This window comes from Alexandromys fortis, unplaced genomic scaffold (genome assembly GCF_014885135.2).
Source record: "Alexandromys fortis isolate MF-2015 unplaced genomic scaffold, M_Fortis_MF-2015_v1.1 scaffold_11, whole genome shotgun sequence".
In the NCBI taxonomy this organism is placed as follows: Eukaryota; Metazoa; Chordata; class Mammalia; order Rodentia; family Cricetidae; genus Alexandromys; species Alexandromys fortis.
Window position 1 is genome coordinate 19,577,479 of NW_026067912.1, and position 20,214 is coordinate 19,597,692.

General features: G+C 34.3%; 1 protein-coding gene across 1 annotated transcript in view; it reads left to right on the forward strand.

Moving 5' to 3' along the window:
• Positions 1-20,214, forward strand: part of Spock3 (SPARC (osteonectin), cwcv and kazal like domains proteoglycan 3) — a 220,951-nt gene that overhangs the window by 124,028 nt on the left and 76,709 nt on the right. The window contains exon 4 of the mRNA XM_050138629.1: positions 3,602-3,716. Within this exon, the coding sequence (XP_049994586.1) occupies positions 3,602-3,716 (115 nt within the window). The remainder of the gene's footprint in view (positions 1-3,601; positions 3,717-20,214) is intronic.

The window sequence follows — 20,214 nt, forward strand, 5'->3', positions numbered from 1 at the left end:
TTTCGATAAAGGAGCTAAAAGTATACAATGGAAAAAAGAGAGCATCTTCAACAAATTGTGCTGGCAAAACTGGATGTCAATCTGTAGAAGAATGAAAATAGACCCATATCTATCACCATGCACAAAACTCAAGTCCAAGTGGGTGAAAGACCTCAATATCAGTCCAAACACACTGAACCTGATTGAAGAGAAAGTGGGAAGTACTCTACAACACGTGGGCACAGGAGACCACTTCCTACGTATAACCCCAGCAGCACAGACAGTAAGGGCCTCATTGAATAAATGGGACCTCCTGAGACTGAGAAGCTTCTGTAAAGCAAAGGACACTGTTGCTAAGACAGAAAGGCAACCCACTGACTGGGAGAAGATCTTCACCAACCCCACAACTGACAAAGGTCTGATCTCCAAAATATATAAAGAACTCAAGAAACTAGACCGTAAAAGGCTAATCAACCCAATTATAAAATGGGGCACTGAGTTGAACAGAGATCTCTCAACAGAAGAAGTTCAAATGGCCAAAAGACACCTAAGGTCATGCTCAACTTCCTTAGCGATCAGGGAAATGCAAATCAAGACAACTTTAAGATACCATCTTACACCTGTCAGAATGGCAAAAATCAAAAACACCAATGATAGCCTTTGCTGGAGAGGTTGTGGAGAAAGGGGTACACTCATCCATTGCTGGTGGGAATGCAAACTTGTGCAACCACTCTGGAAAGCAGTGTGGAGGTTTCTCAGGAAATTTGGGATCAACCTACCCATGGACCCAGCAATACCACTCTTGGGAATATACCCAAGAGAGGCCTTATCACACAACAAAAGTATATGCTCTACTATGTTTATAGCAGCATTGTTTGTAATAGCCAGAACCTGGAAACAACCTAGATGCCCTTCAATTGAAGAATGGATGAAGAAAGTATGGAATATATACATATTAGAGTACTACTCAGCAGTAAAAAACAAGGACTTCTTGAAGTTTGCAGGCAAATGGATGGAAATAGAAAACACCATCCTGAGTGAGGTAAGCCAGACCCAAAAAGAGGAACATGGGATGTTCTCACTCATATTTGGTTTCTAGCCATAAATAAAGGACATTGAACCTATAATTCGGGTTCTTAGAGAAGCTAAATAAGAAGGAGAACCCAAAGAAAATCATATAGGCATCCTCCTGAATATTAAACTTCATCAGGCGATGAAAGGAGACAGAGACAGAGACCCACATTGGAGCACCGGACTGAAATCTCAAGGTCCAAATCAGGAGCAGAAGGAGAGAGAGCACAAGCAAGGAACTCAGGACCGCGAGGGGTGCACCCATACACTGAGACAATGGGGATGTTCTATCAGGAACTCACCAAGGCCAGCTGGCCTGGGTCTGAAAAAGCCTGGGTCAAAACTGGTCTCGCTGAACATAGCGGACAAGGAGGACTACTGAGACCTCAAGAACAATGGCAACGGGTTTTTGATTCTACTGGACCTATTGGTTTCGTGGGAGCCTAGGCAGTTTCGTGGATGCTCACCTTACTAGACCTGGATGGAGGTGGGTGGTCCTTGGACTTCCCACAGGGCAGAGAACCCTGATTGCTTTTTGGGCTGACGAGGGAGGGGGACTTGATTGGGGGAGGGGGAGGGAAAGGGGAGACGGCAGTGGGGAAGAGACAGAAATCTTTAATAAATAAATAAATTTAAAAAAATTAACCACTTTTAAACCAGACATGAATGTGAAATAAGACATTTTTGAATAAAGCAACAATAAATAAAAATTCTGAAATTAATTTTTAGTACAGATTTCTACGTTTGTCAATTAGTCACTCAACATTAATCGTAAACATTTTGTAAACCGTGTAATGAATAAAAAATTCATATCAAGTTGAAGGAATGCTAAAGTAATAAGTTGACAGAAGTTACAGTAAAATATTAAAATAACTAATTTGACTCTCATTAAAACATTTGTAATTAATTACATATCTCTACTTCAGATATTGAGCATGTTACAGTTTTAAAATTCATTGGGATTTTTCATAAAAAATAATTTTTACAGTTATTAAATCCCTGGATCAGTTTTGAAAATTTTGTTCCGGTGAAGGAAACATTTCTGAATTGCAAATTTGTACAAAAGTGGCCACAGTTTAGTAATTTGTTTCAGAGACAGTTAAGGATTCTGTTGTCTATAAAGATTTTTTTCAACAAGAAAACATTAAAGTATTGGAGGATGTTAGTGATATGATTAGTCACTGTGTGAGTGTTTTGCTTCCTGATGTAAGCTGAATTAAATTACCGTCCTGTGCCTTTCACATTGGAGCCAGAACGTCTACCTCATTTAATTTGGAAATAATTTTCTCTGAGCAAATTATGAAGGTAACTTCTAAAGCACGTTACATCAGAATTATCAGAAACAGTCCTTTTGTGTAGGAAGGTAATCATCACCTCTTACAATATGGATTTAGATTAAAATATTTTCATCATATCAAATATTCAGTTATAAAATATGATCTTAAGGATTTTAAGATAATAATGTCTAACATTTTATAATGTGTCACATTTTTAGAAAAATCAATTCAGGCCAAACCAAAACTACACTGAAATATAAAATCCCTTGTTTTGTAATATTTTAGTTGTTCCCTTTAATTCTGATAGATTCTGTTAACTACTCTGCAGAAACTCTGGCTCATAATATCTCAGGGATTAGGTAAGAGACTCGGGCATATTCCTGAACTTCTGGGGAAAATGGTACTATCCTAATTATTTTATAGAGGGTTTGGAGAAGAAGATTTGAGAAAATAGCCTTATACTGTTTATGAATTGATCTCTGGATTTAATAGAAAGTCTTGTGTTATAAAGTTACAGAAGTACCTCATATTTATTAAAATCTGAGAGTTAGACACACTTCACTTACAAACTTTACATACGATTTTAAAGGATATATACACATATATGGTTTGTGCATGTATTCACAATATATATATATATACACATAAAATGAAGGCAAGTATATCATATTCTAAGAATGAATACAAGATCTATGCTATATTGATCTTTGTATGTACATTTGATTTGTACAAAATTAAAAGTAATGATACAATTATTTCATGTTTGACAACTTATAAATGCAATTTTTCTATGATTTCTTAATGTGTCACTTGGGTGTGCAAGTTGATAACTGAAGAGACAATCAAGCTTGTACCCCAATAAGAGAGTCAAGTAAGAGAGATATGCCATACATACTCAAATGACTGAAACAAAACAGGAACATATCTGAAGGACAGTGTAGGCGATGTACTTTCAGTTTCTATATTATTCTTCTGTCCATTTGTAATTTAAAGTTCTGTAAAACAGAATATGAATGATCTATGATTTCTGAGCTGTTGTATTCTGGGCTGTGGCTTCTAACAAAATGACACCCTGAGTAGTTATAGCACTGCCTTATCCATATCAAAATTAGTTATAAAGAGTGTGTAGGATGTCCCCTAGCAATATAGATATAAATGAAAACACTTTGAAATTACATATATAACTAATATGCCTAGGTATCTCTGACTTTCTATTGCCATAATTAAGCCTAAATGTATTTGAGTAATATTGTGTTTCCTTTTTATTTACACAGTGCAAACTAGAATATCAGGCATGTGTCTTAGGAAAGCAGATTTCTACCAGATGTGAAGGGCGTTGCCCATGTCCATCCGATAAATCCACAAACACAGGAAGAAATGTTAAGAGAGGTAAGTGCTACAAATTCATTTACAGCTTTATATACAATCCACTATTCCAGAGTATTTCATAATAAATAGTAATTAATCAACCTGAGAAAAGTTTGCTTTTATAAGTATAACTACCTATAAGGATAGACTCCTTTGTCAGATTATTATCACTTGAGCCTTAGTTATATAGATAAATCCTCCCCATATTGTTCACAGTTATTATAAAAAAAAAAGTGAAACTTACAGACGGTTTGTCTTGTATTTGGTAACCAAATCTGAAATCTCTAAAGTATTTTTTTAATTATTAGATTTAAAATGTATGGATTTATTCTGATAATTTTAGGCTTAGGCATCGAAACTTATTTGAGCACATATAAAATTACTTGAATGTTGATGTTATAAAGGAGATGCCTATCCAGTGTGCACTGTATTTATGCATCTGAATTTCAATGGAACAGTTTTAGGAATAAATCATTTCAGTAACTTGATAAGTAGTAACTTGTGTTTTCTTAGATTATCTCCTGAAATTTTTAGTGTCTTGTGTGTGTGTGCATATGTTCATGTGCGTATGAATTTGTGTGTGTGTAAAATTACCGTTATGCTTTTGGAAAGGTCTACAGAGTTCCAAAATTAACATTTATATTTATAACTGTTTGACTCTTCTAATTTGAGAATTATCATTTCATGGTAGAGAAGTATTCATTACCAGTCTTTTTTTTTCCATTACTAGACTTTTCCTGAAAATTTTTATATAATGGCTACAAGGTTAGGAAAATGTGATTTCATGTCAAATTTCCTTAAATCAAATTATACTACCTTCAACATGGAATCCTGGATTTATGTATTATAATAAAATGCCAATACTAACCAGTTTATAAATAGCATTGGATAATTTAGGCTCGTGGCTCCGTGGTTTTAGTACTTGACTTGATATGGTATCACAGTATAGAACTATGGGAAAGGCAGGAGGAGAGTCCACCTCACAGTAGCCAGGAAACAGGACAGTTTCCAAATCACTGTCAAGGGCTTATGTTCCAAGAACTAACATCCTTCATAGACTTCAAATACTTAGTGTGGATTTTCTCCCACTGCCTAGTAGTGGCACAGACTTGGAAGCTGAAATATTCAGTCCACAAACCTTTAAGGAACATTTAAATATTTAGGCAATAGTATAGCTCTTGACCATTGTTCTGAACCGATGATGAATATGTTATCTTAGACCTATAGTCTGAAACCTAGTGATGCCAGTTTTTAACGTATCAGTCAGTAAAATAATTCAGATGAATATTTTAAATAAAATCGTATGAAGACACTGGCGATTGTTAAACACCTAATCATTGTTCAAAAGAGAATCAATCGATTTTAAAGTGGTCAGTAAATACCCGGTGTTCTCCAGGTGGCTGAGATGCCTTCTAATCGTAGCCATATGGTTTACACATGGCTTCTTTTGTCTCACAGTAGAAGAGACTAACTTCCAAGCTTTGTCACTCATGTATCATTTTCCTGTCCAGTTTTTTTCAATATGTTCTAAAATTGGCACAATGAATATATGAATTATCTCTACACCATCTCGAGCTTATTATAATTTTCTTTCACCTGAGATTTTTATATCTGTGCCTTTCTCACTCTGCTCCCCGGTGAATACATTTCCACAGTTGAAGTGAAGACTTCTAACTGTGGTAATCACTTCAGACATGATATAAATCCTACCATATTTTATATCATTTATTTTATGTATAGTCCATTAAAGACTTTTGAAATGTTGTCTTTATAAGTGTCTTCACCTAAATTACCATGGTCCTACAATAAGCTTTTTGTTTAATAATATTTCACAATTTCAAACTTGCTTTTGAATGAGGAAATATGTTTTATATGGTATCACATTGTCATGTCATTTCATAAACTGTGATAGAATGCCAATATGGGTTAAATTGGGAAAGTAACACATCTATAAAGTAGAACACCCAGGGAATAAACAATAATTGTTTTGTATCATTTAAATTTTAATTACAGTACTTTTATTAATATGTCATGAAGCAAACTTTTCTTAACGTCATACTATCAATTGTGCATCCCAAGGAGAGGTAAGAAGATTGTGAACTAATTCTGCTCTGACAGATTGTCAGGGCAAAGTTAGAACAGGATTTTGCCAGCTACTGTGGAAAAGCAGTACAGAAAATTTTGAATGTCATTTCTCTACGGTGCCAAAGGCCAAGAGGCATGGGAAATGTAAAACTCAGTTCAGCATCATTTCTAATCTTCCACCTGTCATTTATAGTAGAAGCGTGTCTTAGGGCGTCTGTGCAGTGCAGGAAATTCTTTTTAATGTCATATCTGTTAGAGAAGCAGTGAGAAGGAAACTCCACTCTGAAATAGTTCTTCAATCTTTCTGATCCTCCCTCTGAGGTCAAATTGATATAACACCAAGTTTTCAGTTTATTAATTTCAGAGTGAACCTTTTAAATTTGCTTGAACTTTATCAGTACTAATAAAATAGGTTTTACTTACAAAGTAGAGGGAAGTATATTTTATCATTATTCTCTAAATATAGTTAGTCCTTAAGGGATGTCCATAAATTGGTCAAACAATTACATGTTAACATCATAAATGAAGAATCATAAATAATTTACAGTTTTAGAATTCTGGATTTTGACTATAGACAAAGGTATAAACTAATCCTTCAATAAACCACTTGAATCTAATTTTCACATATTTCACACTTACAGCTTTCCTTCATTTAAAAATATCCAGAGCATGACCTAAAGGAAATAATGTTCAGTCATAATATGTATTATTCGAAAGTTGTATCCATATAATTATAAGAATGAGGCCATTTTATCTGATCATAAAGACCATGGCATGTTTGTATAGCCAGGAAAATATAAAACTTTATGTTTTATATTTTGTAAACATAAAGTCAAAATAGATCATTTTCTTAATTTTAGTATATTCATGTAAATGCAATTATATATGCTAAAGGAGACTTAGATCATCAAAGACCAAGAACTTCAAGAAAGAGCTTAGAAAAAGATCATATTTCCTTGTAACTTGAAAATGTTACCCTAGACATATAGTTCATTTCAATAGTTCATAAGCAGAGCAAACCACACATCTATAAAATCGAAAGTGCTGTTTTGTTATTCCTTTGATTCTTTAGGGTCAGTACATTATTTATTTTGCCTTTTCTGTTCTAACTGGAACATGAATTATGTCTCATGCTTACTGTATTTATGGGTCTTGGAAACTTCAGTTTCCTTTTGTGTCTTTGCTTGACCCCTGCCCCCAGGTTTTATGGCATCAGAGTGTGTGCATCCGGAGCTGCTTCAGCTACCATTGTATATCATCATTGCAGCAACCATATCAAGGTGCCAGCTGAAAACATGATTTTAAAACAATGTCTTTTTTGGTCATGACATCTTAGCCAGCTAATGAGCCTATAGCTTTACGTTGGTATCTTCCCTCCTGAAGGTGCAGAGATATTTGGATGGTTTCTTTTTTTGTTTTGTTTTCTTGCTTTCTGTTTATTTATTGAAGCTCTATCCTTTATCCATGGCAGCTTTCACTTATTTGTTAGTTGGTTGGGTACTGACAAAAAAAGAATTAGCAGTGAATTTCAAGTTTCTCAGGAAACACGTACAAGCATACAAAATGAATGACTGTATTCCTTCTATCTAAAACAGAAGTTATTCAAAATATAATTATGATGTATATTAGTCATTACCCCCAATTACCAGAACATAATGGTAATTAGTGATTCTTTGAAAGAAAGATGATGCAGCCTTACAACATAAAATGTAAGAATGGAAAGAAAGGGAGATGATGGCTCAATAGGTGAAAGCATGTACTTCTCTTTCAGAGAACCAGACCTCAGCACCCAGAACCCATGCTTTATAGTTCACAACAACATGTAGATCCAGATTCCTCTGCTCACCTCTGTGGAGACACATAGACATGGGGTACACACTTACAGTGATTCCCACACTCATTTTTTTAATATTTATTTATTATGTGTACAATATTCTGTCTGTGTGTATGCCTGAATGCCAGAAGAGGGCACCAGACCTCATTACAGATGGTTGTGAGCCACCATGTGGTTGCTGGGAATTGAACTCAGGACCTTTGGAAGAACAGGCAATGCTCTTAACCACTGAGCCATCTCTCCAGCCCCGATTCCCACACTCATAAAAATAAATAAAATTAAAAACACATGTTTTATAGAAGGTATTAAAAGGGGAAAACATGTTGATCTTTCTTCTTTAGAAATATTACAATTATTTTAAACATTTAATGTTCTCATTTTTTACTTAGGTTGTACGACAGAACAAATGTGTAAACAAGTTATACTCAGGGTTTATTTGATGACTCTAAAATAGAAAAGGAAAAGTCAAGGATTTTAACATTATGGATTGCTCTAATGCTTGCATAGTTACTACTTGCAGACTTGTGTATCTAATTTGGGATATGTTTAACATTGATTACTTTAACTTAACATAATGTAATATCAGCATTTTGTATTTTGTAAAATGAACAACACTGTCCCATCATAATTCCTGCTGATTTGGCAAGAAACCCCACCCTAACACTCGACTAAGCATTCGTCAGTTGAGATCAACAGAGCTGTGTCCATTAGCAGAGTGGCAAAGTTATAATTCTCTGAATGATTAATGAGACACCGACTCAGTTTCTCCACTAACTAAATTTTCATTTTAATAGAGTTTTCATAGAACACAGTTCTCAAAAACATTATTTAAGAATATTAGTCTACTTATTCAAAGAATAAATTTTAGTGAAAGTGTACATGAGTAGAATTAAAATAATATCTGGGCATCATAGCATATAAAGTGAGATAATAGTGATATTGCACACAATTTGGGTCAGAGACAATATCATCTATATTTAGTGAGTGCTCATTTAGAATATGTAGAGACATAATAAAATATACCTTTTTTTATATTTGTCCTGTATTATTGAAGAAATGGAACTGTAGTGGTAAAGCTTGGCAGTTTCAGCAACTTTGTCTTATTTCTGACGTATGAGTAGATAAAAAGATGAATAGCCTTATAAGTAGATTACTGTTTCCCAGAGGAAGCTGAGTTTTCTGAGATTCATTTTCTGAAATAAACTTGAATATTGTGGAGCAGTCCCCTGAGAACATCTAAATGTCAACTTTGAGAAATGTTAACTTATAACCATAGGTTGCTGTAGATGATATTTGATATAGTATTCAGTTCATATTTTGTATTTCTATAATGTGTAGCTTTAGCAGCAAAAATGAGCCCCGAAAGCATAGTAGCAAAATCACAAAAGTATCACAATGGCATAATAATTTGACGTCAGCTCATTTATCCTCTTAAGCATACAAATGAAATTAAAGGAAGCCATTTAATGGCACAAGCTATTTTTAATAATGTTATTTATTCATTCATCCCACAAGTAATTTATACAATAAACATATAGCATATATAACATGTAAAAATATGTATGCATGAGTGTGAATCATCATTTTCAAGTGAACAAAGACTTTATGTTAAGTAATAAGATTTCTTGCTTCTCTGTTTATATATGTACATATATATATATCTAAAATTGCTAATATCACCATTAAAGATACTACAAAACAATTTTACAATTTACATGTCCAATATTAAATTTTATAGAATACTTAAAATTTAACCATTTTGCTTTTGTTTACTTTTATGTTAACCTATAGAATTCACCTTTTTAAATACTTGAAAATATTAAGCAATTACTTTTAATTAATATTTAGCCTTATTTGGTGCACTTCATTATATTTTTCATGCAGTGTTCTTATGAGATGTGCATGTCAAATGTATCTTTTAAAAACAAATAATGGTAACTCTTCTGTAATAATCAAGGAGTTTCAGCTTAGCCATTTGGAAGCCCTTCATACTCTAGTGGGTAAAAGAGTTGCATCATATTTATAGATTAAAAGAACAATTCCATTTTTAACTCTCTCCTCTTATATTCCCATTTGAGATACTTAAGAAGTAAGGATTATGTACTCTTTTATATCTATACACAAGACATTACTGCTATAATCATCACTTCATGATAACCATATTGTTCTTCATCTAGAAGGTCAGAAGGCAAAGAATTTGAAAAGAGTATAGGTGCTATTTCTTCATAGAACATCACTTAGTTTACTAACACACTTTCTATAAATTCCATTAAAATTTTACTAACATCATCAATGTTCTCCTTGACATTTCCTGGGATATTTGAAAATGTTTGCTCACCCAGTATGGCACACTGACCACAGACCAATGAAATAGTTTCACACAAGTCTGTTTTGATGAACTGCAGGAAGAGTTTTTCTCCTACCTGCCAGTTCACAAATACCCAGCAGTCACTTCCCAAATTACAACACTGAGGCTTATCTGAAATATGAATGATTGGACAATAGCTCAAGCTCATTACTAACTAACTCTTACATTTTAAATCAACCCATATTCCTTATTTACTCTCTGCCACATGGCAGTACCTTTATTAACAAAGCACGCTCCTATGTTGCTCCCTCTGTATCTGTTGGCATCTTTTTTGACTCCACCCTTCTTCCTCCCAGCATTCTGAGTTTGGCTTTCTCTGCCTAACCTCCTTCTGTCCAGCAATAGGCCAGGGAGCTTGTTTATTAAACCAATTATAGTGACATATATTCACACAGTGTACAGAAGGATTATTCCACAGCACTGAACCAGTGAGTTTAATTAGATTACTTACAGGAGTTTGTATGAATACAACTATATCACTGAAAAGTCTACCCCACCATCAGTGGTGACTCAAGAAAAAGAATGAAAAACTAAAAAATCAGTTGTATCCCGAAAATCCCTGCACATTAGAAGGCATTGTTTCATTATGGATAAGGATGTTGCATTGAACGGCCTTCCAATACATGTTAAGATCATAGAACGTGGCTTAACCTTTTGAAAATGGCACCTTGACCTCTTGCTGTTTCTGATTTCCAACGCTTATGCAATCAATATTCCTGCTATCATCTCCCTAGTGATTGGGCATCTACCCATCATCAGTTCCATACCCCATCAATCTATCTTAACAGTTCAATAGGCCCAATCAAGCTGAGAACTGCATTGTTGCTTGGTATATTTAATGCAATGCTTAAGACTGTGTGTAACAAACATATTTATTGTAAAAGAGAACTAAGTTTTAATTATTAAGACTTCATATGAGAATAAGTATGAAATCATAATAGCCAGGTTTGGCATGAAGTAAAATACAATTGACAGATTATAGTGTCAATTAATTCAAATTCTAAGACTAACTTGCCTCAAAACCCTGTAAAATTTTAGGATTCTTGACACAGTATTATTATGTAAAAGCATATAATTAGAATGGTCATAATATGAGCAAGAAAAGCCCTCGTTTGAACTGGAAATACAATGTTGTAGAATCTAGAGGAAAACTTATACCCTATAACTTCGAAGTGGTTAAAGGTACATAAGCTTTACATCAGTTCAACAAAATGCCAGAAAAAAAGTCAACTAAGAGAGAAAGGACCTAAAATTTTCAAAGTTTCAGTCTGTGGTTACTTACCTCCATTGTTTCTGGACCTACAGTTACAAGCAAAATTTGACTACACTGTACAACTTTGTTCATGAGAAATCTAATTAGATAACCTAAAATAAATTTCCACAATGAAGCTTTGTATACCAAAAGAAAAAAAATCCAAGCATTTCTTATAAATTGAATAATGCTCACTACTAGAATAAAATAAATCAAATTTGTGCACCTAACATCTAACTACAAAAATATACATAACATAGTTCTAATTGTAAAAAATTATGCAATTCAGGAGGACTAGTTGTATATAGTACTAGTCATGCTTTGGGGTAAACATAAAAAGCCATATGGCAGGATCACCATGGAGATTGCTTTTAAAAGAAATATTCTCAGGGCTGGAGAAATGCTCAGTTATTAAGGGACTAGATTGGCCTTCAGATGGTGAACAAGGCTCCAAGCTCCCATCATGAATGTCTTGCAACCACTGGAGACACCGCCTGCAGGGCACCTGTATCCTATTCTGCCATCCACAGCAACCGCTTCACATAATAAATGTCAGTAGATTTTTTTAAAAAGAAGCATTCTAGTTCACGTACATGTTCACCTGCTCTATGTGTTGGAACAGATTTTTAATAAAGGTATTCTCAAATCCTCGAGATGATTTTTACAATAGTAACATTAGCAGCACTTTACATAATCTGTAAATAACCACTCAAGAAGGTAAAGATTGGATGAGTACTGCTATTAGTATGATTTAACCATACCTAATAATTATATGAAAGGGATTTCAGATGTATAAAATTTGAAGTTCTTGTACTTAAAAATGATAAACCTAATATATGCCCTATTTACTTACAATTAGTCTGATTATTTATTTTGAGGTTATGTCATTTATGCCATAATCTCTGACCTTGAAATTTTAAACTTTTCCTTTTTTGTCTACTTAGTTTGTTACATCAAATTTAGTGAATATGATTTTTTGACATCATATTTTGTAATAGCTGTATCCTCTCCCATTCCAAGACTCATAATTTGGTTATTTTCAAATATGCCAAGACATTAAGATGTATCAAATGCATGAAGTAGGAAGTGCCTCCCTCCTGCTCTCTTCTAAATTTAATCACTGTGCTCATTTCTTGGCTTCTATTTCTGACTGAGAGGGAACCTTATCCAATTCTAACCTACTTGCTATATGAACTCCTGAATTCATACACAGTTTTGGGGATGAATTTGTTGCAGATGAACAGAACCAAGGTGAAGACATAATCTGATTAAGCTCAATCCATATTGGGAAAAAAATTACCATCATCCAACTGAGCTAAGAAACACAATATCAATATCTACAGAAATAAATGAGTCAAAATACTATTTGGGAATAACTGAAGTGGAACCAGCAAACACACATGTGTGAAAACAAGCTATTATTGTTTGGAAACCGACGGGAAGAGAGCCATGAGAATCCCAGGATAAGCATAGTTGTTGGCAAAGGCATTCTTTGAGGACTTCCCTGCAGTTTCTATTGCAGTAAGAATTTTCATTGCAATGTGAAATTCCATCAACACAAGAAGCAGTCAGTGAGGATCATGAGTTCAAAAGCCAATTGTGCTGGCAAGGGTCTACACCATCCTCTGGGAAGTATGTCTCCATTGCATCCCCACACACACTAAAAAAAAAGAAAATGTTTTTAATTTTATTTAATTAAGAAAAACTTACTGTGGATGGCAATCTCAACATATTGCAGAAACATGTATTGCAATGTATTCTTTTGTGAACTGAGGAAGTATTGACCTAGAATTTTAAAGAGAAATTTAATAAAACAGAATTTGTTTTAACTGAAGTCTATCTCATTGAAAATGGCCTTAGTACTTCCAGAAGAGGGATATAAGAAAAAAAAATAAACACAAATAAACATGCAAACTACAACAACATCAGAAAGAAATGGATTGATTGACTGGGTACTTTCTCTTAAACTACCTGATTGAATGTCTTTCTTTATGGTGTGACAGTTACCTTCAAAAACATCATTTTGTCCTTCCTCTCTCCCCATTCTAAACTTTCTCATATTCCTCTTCTTGCTCTTTTTTCCCCCAATTTAGGCCTCTTTTTCCCATTCATTGTTGTTATTTGCCTATACGTTTATGAATATATTTTCATATAAAACTGGAGTTTTAAAACTTACCATCAGAATTGAAGACATAACTATATGGTTGGTTTACTGTTCATTTATTAGCTTAACTTAGCTCTGACTTAGGTAGAAGAGAGGAGTCCATTCCTTCTCCAGATTCTTTGTAACCTTAGAAGTCTGAAAACCTAAGCATTATTTTGAATTCTTTTCTAGTAGCTCACTTCACTTTTTCAATAAGTTTTTATGTTAGTTACTTGTTTAATTGCTGCAACAAAATACTCAATAGTAGCAATGTAATCAAAGAAAGTTTGTTTTCTTTCATACTTTTTAATTAATTATTTAATTGATTTATTTATTAAAGATTTCTGCCTCCTCCCCGTCACCGCCTCCCATTTCCCTCCCCCTCCCCCTCATCAGCCTGAAGAGCAGTCAGGGTACCCTGCCCTGTGGGAAGTCTAAGGACCTCCCACCTCCTTCCAGGTCTAGTAAGGTGAGCATCCAAACAGCCTAGGCTCCCACAAAGCCAGTACATGCAGTAGGATCAAAACCCAGTGTCATTGTTCTTGACTTCTCAGTAGTCCTCATTGTCCGCTATGTTCAGCGAAGGATTTAATCCTTCATATAATTTTGGAGACAGGAGCTTGAAACAGCAGGTCACATCGTATTGAAAGTATCACAAATTCACTCTTTCTCAACTTTACCCCAAAACACATTACTTGTTACCACATCCTTTCAACCCCTTACCCCACATGACGTAAGTACATCAGTAGCAAATGAACAAACAGACTCTTTAATGTCCCAATTCAGATGTCAGTCTGGGTTAGCTGGATGGAAAGCATCACTTCCCATATCCAAGATCACATATCAAAATAGAAGTGTGAGGATCACACCTGCCAAGAACCAATAAAATTTAGGCAGTAAGTATTCAGAAATCTGAGAAAAGCAGGAGGAATATGCCTAACATCCCCAATTCCCAAGTAGAATGTGTATTCCCAGCTTCTGACATTTAATTGGTGCTAAAGTGACTCACACGTATAATGCAAAAAATGCATCAAAAGTTCCTCATCCACAGGCGTGCTGTGAGTACTATGGAGTCACGTGAACATTTCTTCTGTTGTACAATCAGTTAGATACAACATGCCACTCTACTTTGACAAAACCTAAACCTTAACAACATGAAATAGCTCCCTGAAGGACAGGAACTAGCCTTCCATATTTTTACCTCCGTATATAAACAGTGTACTTGAATAGTAGCCATTTTTAACCTGAATCGTAAAATAATGTGACATATCAGTTATTCAAATATAATTTTAAGTTTTTCTTTGAAACTTAGCTTAGTTATAGATAAGATCAAAATTGGTTGGAAAAATTTGACTCCATAATACTCTTGAGACCTGATATTGGATGAGGAGAAACCCTAGGTTTTTTACAGAGAGATAAAATGTCTAAATAAATCATAAAGGTTCTGTAAGGGTCTCTGGTCAAAGTCCCTTAGTCCTGTAAAGGATGCCCTCCATTTGGAACTTGCTATGTCCTTCGTTATAAGGCCTGAATGGAACTTTCATCATGGCATCAATTGTATTAAGGTCTAAGGGCCTGTTACAATCCCAGATATATAAGTAGATAAAATAAATATTAAAATCAAATATTAACTGAAAACGTGTCGTAAAATTGATTTAGGAAAAGTAATTTGGTAACTATAATATTACCATCTGCTTAAGCAAAAATAAATATTCATTCTAATGAGATGAAAGTGTTTTTATAATTAAAATTAAACTTTGGCCAACTATTTGGACCTGTAGAGTGTGGAACTTTTTCAAAGCTGAATAATATTTTGATGGTTTGACTATTAATGCTGAATATATATATATATATATTCTGTCATAAATATGTACTGTATAACTAGAAAAATATATTTGGGGTCATTTTAGATAAAGAGCTACAAACAATGAACAACTTCTGAGAGATGGGAAGTTAGTCTTCCCAAGGGATGAGCCCCTTGATTGATATTCTAACACCAAACAGTCATTCCTAGGGCATAAATATGCAATCTACACCTAACAGGCTCAAGAGGTTGGATTTATATATTTATTTGCTTTGTATATGTAACAATAATTGTCAAAGAAAAGATGTCTCCAAGAATTGGGATTGAAGAATGTTAAAAATACAAGGCAGAGATAGGAAGGAAAATGATGTAATTGTATTTTAAGTAAGTAATGAAACATGAAAGGAATGATTAAAAATTCTAGCTTAATCGCAAGTCAAAATTCACTTTATGATTTATGAAGTTCAAGGTAATGAAAGTTTAAAAGCAAACTGTAATTTTATATCAAATATAACAAAATAAAGTTGAAATATATACTTATATGACAGTTGCTTGCTGAGGAATTATTACAGAAAAATATAAAATGTTTTTGAAATTTTGATCAAAACCTGTTTTTAAAAGAGAAGGTATTTTGCATAGTAGAGTATAAAGAGTGCAATTCGTACATACAGTGTTTTTGAAACTGAGTCAAAGTGTTTCCAGCTGCATTTATTACCTTCCACAGTATGACTCCATGCAAAGTGAAAGTGCACACAGCATGTGTTCAGAGCTAACAATGCACTGATACTGCAGAACACAGTCTAGGTGAACCCAGAAGGAACAAATCAAATTTACCATACTTATAAATCTGACTGCTGCATGTTCAAAAATATTTTAGTGTTGCTAAATTTTTACAAACCCCATGTTTGTACAACAGAGGTGTATGACTCCGTTGTAGATCACAACCTACAGTTTAGAAAGATGGCACCACACAATGGAGATTTCACCCTCGTAAAGTCTGTTAGGCATTAGTTATCCAAAATATTTTCTTAAAGCTATAATTTATGACCTCAGCACATGATCTGAAAATTCACTTCATAATTCTTTTTCAGATGATCCTGATAATTTTCCTCATCCACCTTAGATGTAGAATTGAGATAGCTAATAGCCAAGTGAGAGTAGTAGTGTTAATAAGAGGGTAAGACAAACAATTCTTTCTGTCTCTCTCTCTCTCTCTCTCTCTCTCTCTCTCTCTCTCTCTCTCTCTCTCTCTCTGTGTGTGTCTGTGTGCTTGGTGTCTGTGTGTTTGTGTGTGTATTGAATATGGAGAAAAATATTTATTTTGAAGGAAGATGTTTTTAATTCATATAAGACATAATTAGTTAAATTAAATATGGAAAACTTTGTACTACCTAACAAAACTATTGCAAAACTATAAGAAGAAAATAAATAGTAAATATGATAACTGTAGAAATAAGCTAATTTGAAGACAAGGTTATAATTTCAAAATATCTGGGATGAATTTTAATACTGAAGCCTAATTTTATGCAAATATAATTACTAGTATTTACATATAACTGCAAATATTCATGTGTCTATTTTCAATATAAGTCAATAGATATGGAAAGAATATGGAGAAATTGAAACTCTTTCAAAATGGAGGTAGGATGTAAATGAATGTCCCAGTTCCTAAAAAAAAGTTGATGTATGATTATGTGACTTCACATGCATAAAGATAGGACAAAATTGCTAATAAAATATTATAGTAATATTATTTCCAATACATTAAAGATAAAAATAATCTAGATAGTTATAGAGTGATTTCTTGTTACATATAGTATGAATGTTTAAAGGTAAGGTAATGTTATTCATCAGAATAAGAACAAGAGTTTAGACACATGATTCATCATGGATGAACTTTGAAGGAACTGTGCTAAGTGAAATAAGCCGGTTGTAAAAAGGAAGTGTCCTATCATTCCATTTACTTGTAATATCAAAAAATGACAAATTCACAGAACTAGAAAGGAAGGTGATGAAGGCTTAGAATATATAGAAGAAAGGGAAGAAAATTCTCCATTTTTGTTCATGTGAATTTAAAAAATGTAAGATAGTAGCTTCTTCTATGTTTTATTGAGTCCATAAACCAAACAACAAACGAATCAGTATGTCAATGAATAATCTAATCCTGATTTTAGTTTTTGTAAATGTTGAAGTGTGACTAGCAATATATTTTACTTGACCTGTTGGAAATATCATTTATTAAGAAATGATAGTGAGTTCACCTTCTTATTTAGCTTCTCTAGGATCATGAATTATAGGCTCAATGTCCTTTATTTATGGTTAGTAACCAAATATGAGTGAGTACATCCCATGTTCCTCTTTTTGGGTCTGGCTTACCTCACTCAGGATAGTGTTTTCTATTTCCGTCCATTTGTATGCAAAATTCAAGAAGTCCTTGTTTTTTACTGCTGAGTAGTACTCCAATGTGTATATATTCCATACTTTCTTCAACCATTCTTCCATTGAAGGGCATCTCAGTTGTTTCCAGGTTCTGGCTATTACAAATGGCAATGGGTTTTTGATCCTACTGCACATACTGGCTTTGTGGGAGCCTAGGCAATTTGGATGCTCACCTTACTAGACCTGGATGGAGGTGGGTGGTCCTTGGACTTCCCACAGGGCAGGGAACCCTGATTGCTCTTTGGGCTGATGAGGGAGGGGGACTTGGTTGGGGGAGGGGAAGGGAAATGGGAGGCGGAGGCAGGGAGGAGGCAGAAATCTTAAATAAATAAATAGATAAATAAATAAATAAATATAAATTCTAGTGACATGATTCATATAGTAGTAACACAGCGCATTAGCTCCTGGGCTTGGACAGATAGTAACATTAGTGACATGAAGCAACACCGAGGGAAATTACACAAGGCACATGTTTTCTCCCCTAGCAAACATGCTGCCCTCAAGAATCCCATCTATGCTTCTTGGAAAAGGCTGCTCCCACAGAAGCACTGTAGCAGGGCATGGCAAGTCTAGCCATTCTCAGTCACTGCTTATAGGAGACATCATGACTGAATTTCTTCTGTTCATCTTGCTGTGTTTGATGTCAAGTGCTCGTTTCACATAGTGTTCAGCCTAGAGCACTCAAGGCATGTGGCAGCTCCCCAAACAGTGCAAATGAAAAAAACAAAGACCTTTAATTGACCATTTCTCTATGTTGCAATTTATGTCTCAGAGAATTTCAAAACATCACTCTGAAACAAAAAAAGATTTCAGCGTATCTGACAGCCAAGTGATTCGGGGTTTTGGAAACCATGACAAGACAAACAGATTATCAGTCGTTTACCATGCCTCCTTCTTTCCTCAAATGTGAAATGCATGTTCCTTGACTCCTAGCATAGTCAAAACAAGACCGTCCATGCTGTGTCCATTTGCAGAATTAACTTATCAAAGATATACTGCATTCAGACAACTTGAAGTAACCAGTGATTCATGATTTATCAACTATCAGCTAGAGAGCTGGCTCAGCGATTAAGAGTATTACTCTTGTAGAGGACTTGTGTTGGGTTTCTAGCGCCCACACTTGGGACCTCCCAACATCTAGAATCTCAGGACCAGATTGGTCAGATGCCTGGGGTCTCCTTGGGCAAATGCACTGATAGACACATGCTCTTACACATCACTCTCACACAAGCAAAAATAAATCCTTAATTTAAAAATAATCACTATTTTTTAACCAATTAAAAACTCGTGTATGTGTGTGAAATTAGTGCGGATGTGTGTGCATTTCAGTTGCCATTAGTCAAAAAAAATAATTAATGCAATCAATGTGCCTCTATTTTATCTGTCAGGGTATTGGCACTGCTTTGTTTACCATGTGAATGCCAGTATCCACTAGTGTGAATTAGCTGTAAGAATTGTAATATGTATGTTTTAGGAAACTCAATTGTGATTTCAGTCTAGATTATAAATTATATACCTTCCAGGTTTGATTATAGTAGTTTTCTGCCATATTCACAAAATTCAGATAATCAAATACCGCCAATGCTAGACTGTATAACTCAATTGTTGACATATGAGTTATACCTACCAGAGACATTGTTTTTGTTGTTCTTGTTATCTGCTTTGAAGTTATAAAGGAGTGTCTGCCTAGTCAGTCTTTCATAAGCTTAGTAACTACTACACAGGGATGATTAGATTTGATCATTAAAATCATACTGAAAATTCAGATTTCATGGTGTTTAGAAAAGGAAAAAATGATTCCTTTTCAGAAGGAAATCTGTAACTCTTTTTCCTAAATTGTAACTTAATTTCATCTCAAGTTACTCTGCTTTCTCCAAATATTCAAGACAGTATGAGGAGGATAGTCAGCAATAAGGTTTGCCATTCCATAATGGATATTATTTCTGCCTACCCCTTCACGGCATTCTGCTCGGTATGATATAAAATTACTCATTGGCAGAGGAGCAAATCTTACTTCCTGCAGAAGTTTTACTCTAGGGAAGTCAAGTCTTTCATAATATTAGGAAATATCTGATCCAGATATGATAAATACCTCAGGAAATTTCTATTTAATTATGTCATTAGCCTGAAGTAGAAAGCCCCAACTTAAGTCATCTAAGCTGATGATTAAAGTTGAAGACCAGTGAACATACTGCACTTTAAGCTTCTTCGGGCTACAGAAGAAAATGACTTAAAAATAATATACTTTTTTGAAGATTTTATTTACTATTTGTTATTATTGTTGTTGTTGTTGTTTGATGTCTGTTGGGTAGGCGAGTTCTATAATGTGTGTATGGAAGACAAGAGGGCATGTTTGGGAGTAGGCTCTCCCACTTTCGCATGTGTCCAGGGATAAAATTCTGAATTCCCAGCTTGTGAAGCAAGATCCTTTACCCACTGAACCATCTATCCTACCCCAAATAGCATTTCTTTATTTATTATCGATTTATTTCTTTTTTTAATTTTTATTTATTTATTTATTTATTTTCATTTTTTTTATTTTAATGAGAATAAGAAAAAAAAAGTTTCCGCCTCCTCCCAGCCTCCCATTTCCC